Source organism: Rhyacophila brunnea, unplaced genomic scaffold (genome assembly GCF_057557595.1).
Source record: "Rhyacophila brunnea isolate RB1 unplaced genomic scaffold, BYU_Rbru_1.0 scaffold_3, whole genome shotgun sequence".
Taxonomy (NCBI): domain Eukaryota; kingdom Metazoa; phylum Arthropoda; class Insecta; order Trichoptera; family Rhyacophilidae; genus Rhyacophila; species Rhyacophila brunnea.
The window spans coordinates 48,248,432-48,265,113 of NW_028232965.1; the positions used below are offsets into that span (position 1 = coordinate 48,248,432).

General features: G+C 32.2%; 1 protein-coding gene across 3 annotated transcripts in view; it reads left to right on the forward strand.

The window, feature by feature from the left end:
- LOC147068468 (UPAR/Ly6 domain-containing protein CG9338-like) overlaps window positions 1-14,682 on the forward strand; it is a 34,822-nt gene extending 20,140 nt beyond the window's left edge. Inside the window, exons 3-5 of one of the 3 annotated variants that reach the window (XM_085953389.1) lie at window positions 3,298-3,383; window positions 6,607-6,763; window positions 12,210-14,682. In XM_085953389.1, the coding sequence (XP_085809515.1) occupies window positions 3,298-3,383; window positions 6,607-6,763; window positions 12,210-12,451 (485 nt within the window). In that variant the 3' untranslated portion in view covers window positions 12,452-14,682. The remainder of the gene's footprint in view (window positions 1-3,297; window positions 3,384-6,606; window positions 6,764-12,209) is intronic. The other 2 variants (XM_085953388.1, XM_085953390.1) reach the window with 2 other exon arrangements.
- Window positions 14,683-16,682: the final 2,000 nt, after the last annotated feature.

Genomic DNA, 16,682 nt, shown 5'->3' on the forward strand with positions numbered 1-16,682 from the left:
CCTAGTTGCGATACTTTCAAAATAATATTCTTTGGATCATCACACACTTGACAAAAAAGACAGCGTACAATCTTGGCAAGATCAGGGATTTGAATAGCAGCCACGTATTCAAAGACGTGTAATCTACCACGATGCAGAACTACAACTATTTATAAGAATATGTACATTTTATTCAATATAATTTGGTCATAATATCATGAAGTCTGCTATATTTATTGGATGTATAAGTTTGAAAAATGTGATTATTTTAATGAAAGGGGACATTTATATTTTTTATTAGATATTTTTCTTTGGTACAAAAGAAGATTTATAGCATGGAATGTAATCTAAATTGTGAATTCATACAATTTTCAAAACGCTCCGCCGGTGAAGAAATTTCCCAAACAATTCAAAACCTGTAACTATTCGTTCTTCAAAGTGAAACCCTCTTGTTCAATTCTTTATATTGAAAATTAATAGAAGCAACACCTTTTCTTGGATTATAACCTATTTTAAAGCGATGAACCCACCTCATGGGCAATATATGATAATACATAGTATATAATATATTTACCATTATCTAAACGTCGAAAAGCTGTCTTCTGGGTGTGTCCGTTAACGTATTATGAAGTAGGTACTATTATTAACCCTGAGTAACTAGATAAAATAACAATATATATGAATATTACAAGTTTGTGAAGATTTATAATCGGAGTTTATTGGAACTTTGCCAAAAGCTCACAAATTTCTGATATCATAATGCACATTGGTAGTAAGTAGATTAAGTTTACACATAAAATCTATTTATAATATGTATTTTATTATTTATTTAGTTATTCATTCTAAATTCTTGTAACTGATATAGATAAAAACGAAATCTGGAGGATAATATCATGGTCGGTATATTGGGAAAACTGTCACCTAAATATTGTATGTATAAAAGTGACCTTCCATTATTTTTAAGCCTAAAGTTTTACGTATTCGTCTGAAATATAGACTCTTAATGTAAGAGAAGTCAAAATATTACGAGTAACACAACGTGAAAAGGTGCATGTTGGACATAACGCAGAAAGACCACTTATGAAATCAATATATAAGAAAACATACAATAGTACGCTATGTGATAGAGTTCAATAAGCAGTTGAAATTGCAATAGGCTAGGATAGGCACCCTACAACCCGTTGGATGAATGAACTTTAAAGTTCGGTGGATGTACGTAACCGAGAAACATTGAGAGAATTAGGACAGGCTTTCATTTCATTTTCAGGATGATGATTATATCATATTATAATACATAATTCAAGTTTCTTATATTTTCTTTAATGGTATCAAATGCATCGATGCATTTGTAAAAAGTAAGAATTGGTGATAATATATTATAAAATGTGTTCATTCGGAAACAGATGATTGGGTCAAATGCATCATATGCTCCGCGGCCAGTATGCAAGGAGAATTCACGTCTGGAAATAAATGGATTGAATGGAGGTTGTATCTTTTAAAAATGCAAGTCAAAAAGTACACCGGGATGCTATTATGAAATTGAAAATTTTAAAAAGAGGTGGACTTTTGAAAATAATGACGGAAACACCCGAAGAACGAAAGAATAGGATTAAGATCGCTGAGCGAATACAATCTGGCTGCGATCTAGTCGAATGGCTATAAACATAAAAATGCTTTTTTGCTTTCTCTACAAGATATTCATAATCATGTATCTAAATACACATATATTCCCGAAAGCTGGTGAAGTAAAAATTTGGCGTTCTAATTTGAATTTTTCGATGAATTACGGATGTCTCCGTTTCATACATTAATATCGTTGATGAAAGTACGGATATATCTGTGCACAAATTGCTAATTTTGTACGTTAATTACGAAATTAATAAATACCTACTTTAAAAATATACGTATTAATGAAAAATGGTATGTGTGTATTTGTGATGGGCGGGGGGTGGTAAATTTACCGCACTGGGTGAAGAGTGACACTGCTCAGATGCGTTGATGATCCGTACACACAATAAAAAAATAATTGAGGAAACGTTGGCTCGCAGTGCTCTGTGACCTGTTAGTATCTGTGTGAGTTCGTGTGATGTTTTTATGTTTCTGGCAAGAGTGATGGCAGAGATTATGTATGGAATAAATTTCCGCGTTATTGATCCTGTGGCGGATGTTATGTATCTGTTGTCCCAGCTCTATTGTGACTTCTTTTGTTTTTTTTAAGTAACTTAGAGGAAAGTGTGTGTAGGTTGAAGGTCTTTTATCTGTTGTGGCTTGTTTAGTGCATATTTATCAGTGTCCTCGTTTCCGGCTATCCCTGTATGATTTCCTATTCAGAAAAATCTAGGGTTTGTTCTTATCATTCGGAGCTGTGATGATAGTTTCACTCACTCATTTAGTCATCGTCATCGTCATAATTAGTTTTATTTTTATTTTACCATGTCCGATCCTAAGAAGATCTGAAACAGCTGCAACTCATATTACTCTTATTATAAAAGTTAAAAATGTCATTGTAACTCTATAACTATTAGAGGTAAACAACAGTAAGAAAACATATAATTCTTTTGATGAAGCTTATAATCGAACTACAGCGGTAAACAAATAAAAAGGTTTTGATAAATATATAAATTTTATCTTTTTCCATTCACGAATGCCACAAGTTGAAAGTTCCAAAAATCACAAATTCGTCTCTCCTGTGAAGTTGTCGTTTTGGATTTACCGTAGCTTACCTCTGGTATACAGATATATATATATTGATAAGCACAGAACAGATTAATAAATAGAATTACACAGGGTTTTTAATGTGTGAGTGTCCTACGAAAATGAACTACAAATTATAGACGTACAATAGTGTGTGTTGGAACCTTCAAATACACCAATATTGAATGAACGTCAGTGCATAAACCGAGAGCAGTTGTCGGAACGAAGTACAAGCGTATTCTTGACACATGTTTAAGTTTATCACATATTCTTCCTCACTCGAGATCGGTTGCCTGTTACTCCATACCCGCTAGGTATTTCTGTTTCCATTATATAAATGATCCTGGTTGATAAGTCATCATGATTATACGTAACATTGTTCTAAAAATATTTAAGAAATATTATAATAATCATTACCATTAGTCTGGTATTCGTATAATACTATCTTCCTGTCATTCATTCCAGGCTCTGTATCGTTGTATGAACTACAACCTTGAAAAAAATCATTGTCGTCCCACAGACCGACCAAAAATATTATATTGAGCCATAATAATCGAACCAATTAAATTACCTAAGTATAATACTTATTATATTTACGACTATTTTGTATTTTGTTTTTCACAGGATATGGCATCAGGTGCTACATATGTCAATCTAGATCGAACTCTGCCTGCCAGGACCCTATCAAGAGCTACCAACTTCAACTAACGGTATGTGTGTTTCATTATATTTATACATTTTTTTTAAATATTGACATCACAATCAACATTGGCTAAGATCAACGTATTACTGGATGAAGGGTTCTCCAAACTGATTCAATTTATCCCCGTCCGATGTGTTGCATTACCACATACGTCTGCAGAACTCGGCAGAACAAGCGATTTCTAGATCCACTTTATACCACGGAATGACTAAATTGGTCCAGCGATTGTGTCTTATTAAATAATATAATATTCCAATGATAAACACTCACTACCTAACCACTGTTTAACGCTGACGTTGACTAGTTCAAATTATGTTTATTATAAGTATTAGTTTAATCCAACCATTACTTAGAGTTACCCAGCCTCTTTAATTGCATATATTTTACCACGTTTTTCTTAGCTATTAAGCAGTATTCTTGTTTGTTCGGTGGTTGTTTATCCAGTAAAAATCTTGCAATCGATTTTCAACTAACTTACTGACTAGCTAGACATTTGAAACTTTTATAATATATCAGAACACGATGCCAATGCATTCTTTAAATACTTTTAGCAATCTTTAAGTAGAATTGAATTCATTTTCAGTTAATTCTGTTTTGTATGAAAAGTTATTTCGGAAGAAATCCGCAATCCAATCCACTATTATTGGTTGCTAAGTGGGTGGTCCTAGCAACTAAATTATTAATATATACGTGCGTTACTATGGAAATAAAAAAAAATGACATTTCAGTATTCTATATTTGTTTGTTTGTTGCACAATAGCAAAAAAAATGATTTGTTGACAATTGCCTTATTTGTCCTAAATTATTAATGCATAGAATTGTCAAGTTTATATGATTCAACAGAAAATTTAAAAACGTGGTATATAAAAAGTTCTTTTTATCTTGTAATTATTTATTCATATTATCATCAATATTACATCCAAATAAAATGTCACTATTTTTAAAATCTTTGGAATTACCCAGTACATATTTTCGTCAGATAGTTAACCATGCTATATAGGTATATATCATATATAATACTAGACCCGCCCAGCTAGCCTGTCAGTAGACTTAAATGTTACTTAGGGTTACCCTATATTATATTTCTATTCATATAATTGTCAATATTACATCCAAATAAAATGTACTATTTTCAAAATCCATGGCATTATCCAGTAAATAAATTTAATTTCCGTCAGATATCAGTTAACCACGCTATCATAAAGCATGCTGTACATAACATATTGATGAAAAACTTAGAAAGCGAACCTAGAATACTAGACCCGCCCAGCTGGCGTGTCAGTGGAATTATGACCGGCCTTCTTGTAGGTTATAAATGAGTCGTATGATTATAATTTAGATGCTTTTTTAATAATTTGAACATATACTGTATTATCTCGTGTGGTAACTCAAGGTGACATTGACGGAATGGACGAATTTTTCGCATCGTAAAGAAGAGGTTAACATAAGATTATTTTATACCTTATTTTTCCATACGTATGTATTATTTGAGGGCACCAATTGGGGGAGAAGATATAATGCTGAGCTCTACGGGCTGTACGAAGATTGCAGCGCAGTTCAATCAATTAAGATTGAGAGACTGCGATGTCTAGGTCATGTGCACCGTATGAATGACAATGAACCGGCAAAGAGAGTGATGTCCGGCAATCCAATAGGACGTAGAAGAGGAGGGAGGCCAAAGATTTGCTGGTTAGATGGAGCTGCCAGTGACTGCCGTATTCTGGGGGTACCAAATTTGAAAGCGGCCACACTGGATAGGGACAGGTGGAGGTAGCTGTTGGAGGAGGCCAGGACCCACACCGGGTTGTCGCGCCCCTGATGATAATGATGATGTATTATTTAAATTACATCGCAACGACAAAAAATCAACGTCCCTATTATTCGATGTCACATCAAAATAAAATGCAGCCATATTTTCAGCGATCGTGACCTTTTACGGTCTTCTGATTTACTCAAAGTCAAGCGAAGAATTAGTAAAAATAGTCTGCCAATGTTCTCTCTCTGATTTGGTTTTTCTAACAACTACCCAACATCTTTAGAAATAGTAGTATAATGAAAATAAGTCGATTATCTGCAATTTGAACCACATGATGAAGATTGGCGTGCGAATGATATAACCGTCTGGTAGCCTTCTCCACAACATGGCTCCATCTTTCCCACCATTCAACCAGCAATTATTGGACAAGCATTCAGAATATTTAGTACAACTCGTTGATTATAAAGTTAATTTACATAAATCAATATTACCGGTTCCAGGGATTTTGGTTCTACTCACATTTTTAGTAGTAAGTAAATGATAATAAGTAACACCCACGATAGCTGAGCGGTTAACGTGTCGGCTTATAATGCCATGGGCTCCAAGTTCCTATCCCGGATCAAGCAAATTTACGTTGTATTTCAATATGTGTTTGGACCAGAGTATGGACCCAGTAATTTAGGTAATTCCTCATATGACGTAATATTTTGTTGTTATTAATTTTTCTTTGGTGTTGGAAATGGGGGAACATGCTCGTCGTAGGTCAAAATTGAGTTTTTATTGTATTTTCAAACCATGATCCTGGACACTCCTTAAACGTTGTAGATAATATATTTATATAATTTTGAAGCCTTATTATCCTTTATATTTATTTTAAACATTTGATGACTGCATAAACTATTTTTGTTGCATAAAATAGTATTCTTTTAAACCTCTCGCCCTAATGTTTTAGAATATAGCCATAGTATTTCGGTACATGAATGTGCAGTGGTGTTAAGATTTTTTACATTTATTAATTTTTAAACGCATTTATAAAACCATTAGTATAATTTATGACGAGATAATTTTTGTAAAATATTCACGATAAAAAATTATATTGATAATCTCTGTGATCCCAAATTTGACAAGAATTAGGCATTTTATTATTCAAAAAATCGGCAAGATTAACACATTTGAAGATACTCATTATAAGCTATGTCTTTGACCATTCAAGTGTGATAAACATCCTACGAATAATGATTGCTTTATAATAACTATTGACCTAAGAATAAGGTAGTGTTTTTTTGAAATACGCCATTTATTTTGGCATTCCCCAGTGGTTAAGCTACAACATACGGCCGTAGCCATAAATTGACAAACTATAATTAAAGTAGGGAGTAAAAATATGATAACGTGGGCCGTTAATACGTTTTATGTAGAAATGGTTAACTATACCTACAGATACAATATAATCATAATATTATTATCTTTTCAGGAATGTACTCCAGATGTTTTGCATGCATCCAGCAATGAACTCGGTAAAGCTTTGAATGGTTTCGGAGGTCTCGGAGCTCATCTTGGGGTAGACCTTATGGCTGGACCACCAGGATACCCCTACGCACCGATGCACTGTCAGAAAATTAGCTATAACGGTAATTATACTCTCACATATTATTAAATATAGAATTATTTATGATAAAAGCTAAAAATCGCCATTTTGTTTTACGTTCTTTCGTTAAAAAAGGTTTTTCTCTCCAACTTCAAATGTAAACTATACAATACGATCTGGCTCTTCTTACCAAAAAAAAAAAAAATAGACGTTCTTTGTGCCAGTATTTGAGGTTTTATGTGGATATATAATTATTAGTTTTCATGTTTAAGCGGAACTATCACAAAGGGCACCATATCCAGAGCAATACTACTTATTGTCCGGTATATGAAGCCTTTTTATTTACGTAGGTATAGGACACAGTAGCAGGTCAATTTTAATATTATTAATTTACTAACGAAACGTACGGTTATGACACGTAAACAAAACACAGTTAAAATATTTACAACTAACTTTATATTTCGCCCAAAACTATATATTTCAGTAATTATTATTACGAATTATACGTAACCGCAGTGTTTGCGCAAAGTGCATCCGTCAGACTAATATTTAGCGGCTTCACGTTTTAAGACTTTTAAAGTTTTTAAACTCTTTGGTTAATATATCTTCTATTTTACTCTAATGCCCACCGCTGATATTATACAAGTGCCGAATGCTTTTGCACTCACACTTATGGTTAGTTTTAGTTCAGGCCTTGTCACCATATATGTTTAGAGTAGGTGTATAAGAATCGAAAGAGAACTCATTGAATTGATAGTATAAACCACATAAGACCTGTGAATGTATTGATAAATCTATGAATACCATTAAAACATTTTCACGAAATTTGGCAGTCAAGAGGTTTTCGTCAATTTTAATAATTATGATGGTATCATGCCAACAAATTATTATATGATAACTAAATAAAAGGGCCGGATTCACTCTAGAATATGATGTGATATGGGGTGATAAATATTAGAGACTAAAAAAAACAACTTATTTTTTTAATATATTTGTCATGCTTTATTTATCTGAATATAACACATCAGTTAAAACATAATATGTGAATGTGTAGGGGAGGGCGAGGTTAGATGAAAGAAAACATAATGTAAACTGAAATTCTAAATTTTAAAAATAAATAAATTGTTTATTTTAATCAGGTCGTGAAATAGAAAAAATGATATAACACTTTTATAATAATTTGACAGATGCTTATAGTGCAGTACTATCGTATCGAGTATTTATGGAAAGTATTAAACGATATTAGAATTAATTTGTGACAGATTGACGGAAAGGTATTAAGAAGTATGATATCGGATAGGAAACACGATTTTGAAAATGATGTCTCTTAAAATGTCAAACGTTTTTAAAATTCTAACTAATTTCTATTACATAATTAATCTTTATCCAATTATGTTGACTGGTGGCACTGCAATCTGGTATTTTGTCTGGTATTTAATAGGCTTCTTTCTTTTGTAACCACGAATGTTTTGGCTGATTCATGCAAGATTGATGATTTCTGCATGTCATGGCTAGGGATTGCAATATCGAATGAAAATGTCAATACCAGTTTTTCTTTATTTCTTATTGAATACTGATATTTCTTAAACATAAAAAAACAGAAGTAGGTGCTTATCAATGAATATTTAGCTATTAAAATCTCTTTGAAATATTATTTTATAGCAAAAACCTACATAGGTACCTACATTTATTATGTTGACATTTAAAAATATGTAAGTATTCATCATAATTTTATTGTAGAACTAGAGATTTTTTACAAATAATTTGAATATATAGATAATTTTAACTAAAAGTCCTCAGAAGTTCATCAAGTGCAAATATGTCCGGCTGCAGGAAAAGCTTTTTAAATTCAACGCTTGTACAGTCATCAATAATAGTTATAGAATAATTGAACATTTTTGTTACGGATGTTTTTTATTTTGAAATAATATTATGATAATTCATCGCGACAATTACTTATATAAATATATTTGATGAAATTTGTTTAATTATTTTTCACCTCTGTTGGATTCACTCAATATATTTACATTTCAGCAGCATATAACTTATAATTCATTTTCAAAAATGTAAACGGCTGTGCTTTCTTAATATCGGAAATTCCGGTATATCCGATTTTTAAAACCGGTATTTCGGTATTGATAAATACTGGAATACCGGTATTGCAATCCTTAGTCATGGCGTCTGCAGACTCGCCACGTCACCATACAGATATACATTTTTAGCATAGAAAAACATTTCTTCCGTTAGCATATTTTTTTGTATTTGATTGTCAATAGTAGTATTTTTTCATTAATAATACCTACTTCACTATATTTGTCGCGTTTTTGAATCCTGAAATTTCATTTGCGCTGTGGGCAGCTGTTTATTCTGCTTCAAAGTTTTTCATATGTGTTTTAAAATTTTATTTTTCTATTGCATATTGGTAAATTGAGCCCTGCATATAAAATATTTATTATTCTTAAACGAATTGTATAATATGGTTAACTAATAAATGTTATGTTGTTAAATCAATAAATGTGGGATGTTGATAATGTTTTCATTATAAAAATCAAACACGATGTTCCTTATTGTCAGCTTTGCTTGATATCTAAAAAATATGATAATCGCAAACATTTTCGCAGAATCGTTCAGCGTGTAACTGTCTAAATAAACAGACGAGTTATCTGACAATGAAACTAAACTGGTCAGATTGCGATAAAGGATTATATTTGACGATAAGGCTATCGATTAGCAGCATATTCAATGCAAATTGTGCGCATAAATGGAATTCACTATGATTGTAGGTGGAATAATAAAATTATACAATAACCAAAGAGTTTACTAATATTTGATATCACTACTACAACGATTTTAGTGTGATTCAATTTGTAACGACAGATAAAACAATAATTATTCACGTTGGCAGCACTGTTTGTAGATTTTAAAAAATGGCAGCGTGTTTTTACTAATTAATTTTAACATTTATTTTCTAATGTTAATCTAAATATTCTAACTAAAATTTCTCGAAAAAATGTTTGTTTAACCGTGAGATATATCCATAGAACAGATTAATAAATATAATTCCGATAAGCTATACATTTTTACGTAGGGTTTTGAATGGACGAGTGTCGACAGTTGTAGACGTGAAATAGTGTGTATTGTAACCTTAAAATACACCAATATTGTATCAGCGTCAGTGCATAAACCGAGAGCAATTGTTAGAACAAAATACAAGCGTATTCTTGACACGTGTTTAAATTTATCCCATATTCTTCCACACTCGAGATCGGTTGTCTGTTACTCCATACCTGTTAGGTATTTCAGTTCCTATTATTTCCGAGTTCCCTGGATAGATCATTACGAGTAACAGATAGCTGCCTCTTAATCATATTACATACATATTTTTTCATCCCCCACACTTCACAGTTTGAGAACGGTAATATAATATAATATTAGGTATATAAACTCAACCGTAAAATATTGGTACTCATACTTGATACAACTTACTAAGTGCTTGAGAAAAAAATTCTAAAATACATTTAGAAAGATAAGTGATGTGATTTAATTATGCTGCTGTGCATGTCTCGGTATCAGTCCGATTGGGTTCCACCAGGGAACAAACGTTTACTAGCCTACTGGGTATGGTAGCAGTTTTGAAGGAGAGTTCGCTTTATTATTTTAGGCCATAGAACCAAAGGACATAAGCGCGCCGACTGTCCTCAAATAATGAATGCGCGTTAGGTTTACGTGTCAAAATTTTATGAAAATTATGAGAATGTCGTAACTATTGAAAATAACCTATTCTTTAACGCGTGTTTATGTTTATTCCATATTTTTTCACACTCAAAATCCATACATTATGACATGATTGTATTGTATGATATTGCGGGAGACCGGTGGATCGTCTGGACCATCATGGCTTGAGTTATCAATGAACTGCTAGCAGACACAATATTTATTATATCCCTCATATTCCAATGCGTAAGGCACTGGCTTCTCATCCGCGAGCTCCGGGCTAGATTCCTGGTGAGGTCACAATATATCTATGTGATTTCTCAAAACCTGGGTGTTTTCATGATTGTTTCATTTCGTCTATTATACTGTGGTGCGTTTAGTAGCGTAAAACCCCGACACACTGGCGAATTACATTAAAATATAATTTATAATGTTGATATAATTTAATAATTGTATGACTGGTTGGAACATAGCTTTTAAAAAAATCGACGTCTTTTTGCGGACGTGAAGAACTCTTCACATCGTTTTCACATGTCCGTATTATTTAACTTTGTTTTGTAATATACTTATAATTAAATTCATTCTCTTTTATGTTGGTTCTCCGTGCCTTTCTTTCCCATGAAACTTTTTATTAACTCAGTAAACTTCAGTCAAAGCTCACTTGACAGCGTGGTGACCTCAACTTGGGTATCTGTTACTGAGACATTACCAGGCGTAAACAAACTACTGATGCTTCACCACCAAACGTAGGGCATCGTGATACGCTTGAAGACCTAGTGTGGTGCGGGGCGGTTGGTCTGGATGATGTTTATGTTGTTTCGCCACCTTTTAAATCAATTGCGTCATCTGCGTCAAAGAAACTCGTCGCTGGCGACACTACTTTCATTGGGCATAATATTATACATTATGTAGTTGACATATATTTCTCGTCAATGTGGTAAAAGACCTGTTAGTATTATTACTAAGTATGTTATATATTGAATCTCTGAATAGAATAATAGATAATTTTAAATTTTTCTATATTTCTTTTTTTATTCAACAAATAATTCACAAGATTTAAGAATAAAACATTCTAATTATTGAACATACAAAATTTTGATAACACTTCTGAGAAAATATTATATTATAACGATAACCAATAGAAAAATACTTTTTGAAAATTTTGAAATCTTTTTATGCTCAGCTTAAGCGTTGGGCTATTGCGTCGTGGGTCCCAGGTTCGAATCCTGGGTCTGGCAAGTACAGATGTTTTTCAATTTGTGTATTAGTCAGAGTATGGACCTAATAGGTTGAGCAAGTACATAGAGGTATTAAATAAAAAGAGGGGCAAGGAATCGGCTTTCTCATACAACTGAATGAAGCAGGCCAACAATAGCCGACAACTTACGAGATATAGCGACGCGATAAAAAAAAATCAGGGCATCACAGAGGATTTACTTTGGTCATTATAACGTACCCACTACCCATATAATGTTAACGTTGAAATTTTGCCGCAACTTGATTACCAGCCCGCTTCACCATACTTTTTCACCATACTAGCCTGCTTCACCATAATTTCATATAACCTGCCGCCCCTAGAGCAAGTGGCTGACATCCATTTCTCATAAAAACAAAATCTGTCAATACAAACCTACACTCTGTGGAGGTCCATAATATGATCCTATTAGGATCGGACATAGTCGGAAATACTGTTTAATTATTAAAATAATTTCTTCTATTTTGACTGTTTAGGTGAGATTTTATTTGTTAATTATTAAACATATTTTTTTGAACAGTTGGAGAGGAACGCGTGATAGTCAGAGGTTGCCAAGCAAGCAGCGGTGGAGGAAGCTGGTCCGAGTCCCGTGGCGCCTGCCGAGTTCTTGAAGAGCAAGCAAACAGAAACCCTGGATCTTACCTCAACTTCTGCGACACCTGCACCACGGACGCATGCAATGGCTCCCCGGCCATCTTCAAGCCATCGCCACTAGCCCTTGTCTTCGTACTCTTATCGAGTTCCTACGCCATGCTCCGCTAAACGTATCGATTTAATACTGAATGTTAATGATGTTAAATTTAATGCCAGACATACGGCATCGCCGCTATTACCTTACTATCGATATAGTTTCATAATAATGTACTCCATTTTCAAGCGGACGAAAATGCGAAAAGTTTAATTGAAGCTCGATTATCTGGACTTGGATAATGCAGAGAGATACCGACCTATAAAAAAAATGTAAACCTAATTAATTAATTAAGGATGAACCTATTATGAAGTATATGAGATTTTTTTGTCGTGTGAGATTACTAGATTGGTCTAGTAAGAGGTAAAGTTTCTTGAGTTTCTTCAAAACATATCGATTCTAGAAAAGAAAAAGGGCTTAACCCTCAGTTTTTTCAAAATTTGTTTTATTGCATAATAACATTGTACATGACTAAATACACGTTGTGTCCAAATGATGTAAACTGCAAATGCCTAAATTTAGGTAGCAATTAAAAAAAAAGAAGGAAGTAACGTGGGAAAAACGACTTAACCATTATTTTTGTTGTTTTTTTTTTAATTGACTCAATAATCAACTCAATAATTAACAATGATTAAGGATATAACAACCAAATTATTAATTATCATGTAGGTACTTTAATGTTATGCATTTTTTGTATTGACTGTTAACCATAACAAAAACGTTTTTGTGCCTCCTGTAAAATTTGATTTACGTGGATTACGTCCTTTTTCCTTTCCACAGTCGATATGGGCTTCTTTGAAAAAAAGTTTTGTATATTATTTTGAAGTGCTGATGATTAAATGAATACAAGTGACATATAATGAAAAATAATGAGCTAGCAACAGTTTTCGCATCTCAACTTACCTATATATTAATATGATTCAAACAATGTGGAACTGTTTATATGAAAATTTATACGCATTTTATAACTAATATTGGATTATATCCCATTTAAATGGTGTATAAAATGTGGTTATTTATTTCATAGCTACGTTTGTAGTTTAAGTGAATTATATTAGTATGACCCGTCCTCCAACAAATACAAAAAATAGTAAAAAGCATAAATTAATATGTTTTGATTTGGAATAATAATAATAATGGATCAGAATGCTAAAACCGGTTAGTTATGTAGAATTTGCAATGTTATTTTTATCAAATTAACTATTTTTATTTATTGAACATAATATGTAAGTACCTACACATTACATTAAAAACTACATGATTCGTTTTCAAATTATCTTTGTTCAAAAAATAATGTAAAATTTTCAAATATTGCCAATAAGGTATTCGTTGAATGAAAAAAGTGCAAGTACGTTAAAACTAAAATTTGGAGAGACCCTGATCTCGGCTACCAATCAAGGTAAGTATCTATTATTAGTAAACCATTCAAACTACAAAAGCCGACTACCAAAATTTACGGAATTTGTTAAGCTTTAAGATTTATGAATGCTAGCTAAGTTAGGTAGGACGAACGAGGCTTAATTATTGGAAAATTACATTTGCACGAATCCAGTAGATGCGGGTTTGAGTCCCGCCGGGCATTTTCAAATTACGATTTAATTTAAATTAACGATTTACTCAACAGGGTCACTGGTGAACTTGTACCTATGTACCTTGTACTATGAATTAAAGTCTCAGCACATAGTATTATTCTCCCGTTTCAGTTACGTTACTATTTTTCTTTCCATTTCGCTGTTAACCTAAAACTATGAAATATATATTCATGTCTAGTTTGTCTGGGAACAGATGCCCTTTAAATAGAAATAATAGTTATGCGATAACCATAGAGCCTTTAAGCGACTCACACCTTTACCATTTTTATTACAATGGCAACACGCGTTATGATGTCGCAAATGTTAAATATACATTGAATTTTAATGGCCCTACCAAACCATACCGCCCCGCAATATACGCTGTCTTAATCCAGCGATCAAATGAGCATTTTCATTTTTTTATGTCTAGGAATGTTTCAGGAGCAGTTGCTTAATACTTACGGCCTCCATGGATTTTTCCCACGACATACACTTTGGATGTTAATGTATTATGTGATGAATAATTTACTGACCATTGATTTAAATCAAACGCGATATTTTCTGTAAAAACAAAAAACGTAATTGTTGTATTGCTTTCGTTCGACATTCATTTATTTAGCGATACACTGGTACGTAATACGTGATACGCATTTCAATTAAATTTGCATGCGTTCTTTTTATCAAATTTAATTGCTTCGACTAAAAAAGTTGCGTTCAAACTATTTTACATCTCTAGAATAAAAAAAATCTCTATATCTCATGCAAGCAATTCTCCAAATCTTAATTAAACTTCTGAAGTTGTGTTACTAAGAAAAACACCTTGTGCGTAAGCCTCTGTTGTCCTCTTACATGACCATATAGTCGAGATAATCGAATTTCTTATATGTATGTTAATATAGAATAAAGACTAGAACTTTGCAAAAATGAAGTATATTATATAGTATATTCGAAATAACAAAGTTTAATCAATAATCAAACGTACTTGAAATACTGCAGGTTTTAGTAATTAGGTGTTGCTTATTTGACACACGTCACATGGACACCAGAATGATCTAAAAATTCCAATGAAGGGTACTTTTATTTTTAATAAACAAGAATAGTTTCAACCAGTCCAAAGCTATATACTACATACAACACTATATAGGTACTACGATAACTTGATAATATTACTTGTTTATAATATTTTATATTATAATAATTTAATATAATATGTAAGTAAACTTATTTTGAAGATATTCTTTTAACATTTTACTGTTTCAAACCATAATAGCATTGTATTTATTCACGCATTTAATTTATCTTTATCGATACTCATCTGAAAATCATTCAGTTGGTAACCTGGATATCGGCGCCAAGCCGTTATAACCTCAATATTGTAGATCTCCTCCTTAATACTGTTAACGTCATCTAAGTGAAAGTAAAACATTTCACAATTTTGGTGCAAAGGTGTTAAAAGATGACTCTAAAAAAATGTGGCTGAATTTTAACTAAAGCGGTGTCCATATTGGCAAAAAGTTGCTGGCAACCTCATTAAATTTCGATTAAAATAATTTATGGTCATATAAATTATTATGATAATTATCGTGAAATTTAATGAGGTTGCCAGCAACTTGTTGACAATCAGGACACGGCAATCCGTGTTCCCAATAACACGTATAGGAGACAAGATAAAATACATAAATATTTTGAAGATAACAAGCTCAAACCGTACTTGAGAGCTAAAAGCTTCTGTATAATGAATATCCAAGATCATAAAATAATTATGTGAATTCATAGAAAAAAGTTGATTGTTGATTTTTCATTTTCAGTAATGAAACACACAGTAAAACGGGGTGAATAAAAACGTTTTCAGAATTAATATTCAATTTACACCTTATGCTGGATGACTGAAAATGTAAATTTATTTGCCAAAAGTTGTATTTGCAAATTCAGCAATACGGTTAGTTAATGGGAATGTTCATTATTCACTAGCCATCACTATTTTCTCAAAATTATGATCTGTTCCTATTAACCAACAAAATGTGGTGAATAGTAACGGAAACGGAAAACTACAAATTTTAATAATAAAAAAGAACATGATAATATGTACATAAAAAATATTTATTTTAATAATATAAACCGTATTATTTCATTAATCAGTGGATTAGCTGGAACAAAAGTAGGTACCTACTTATTTAATTGAAACGTTCGACAAAGTTTTATCAGACACGCAAAACATGCGAATCGCAACAAACTTTTTCACGTCTGATGAATAACAAACGGTCAAGTTTCCTGTTCCATCGGAGTTTCCATAAACCAGAAAAATAAATTATCTGTCAAATAACATACCTACATATTGGAATGCAAACCTAAATATTTTAATAATTGTATCACTCTGAATTTTTTTTCTGGGAACTGTTTTTATTCACCATGTCATTGACATGTCTATTCACCCCGTTTTACTGTACAGCATCCCACATATGAATACTTTGGAATCCTCAGTTCAATAAAACCTGTCTAAACACAAATACTTATTTTAACTAGTATCACGATTCATGACTTACGCTTTCATCTAGCGAAATGTTGTCCCATAGATATGTTATATGAATATCTAAAAAAAAGGTAAAAGTTTCAAATAAGTACATGAAATCTTCAATTTTGCAAAGTTCAACTAAAAAATTGTCTGATTGTCTTTTTTATAATTTTATGATGATATCTAAATTAAGCTCGCATGTAACTTTTATAAGAAATAAAC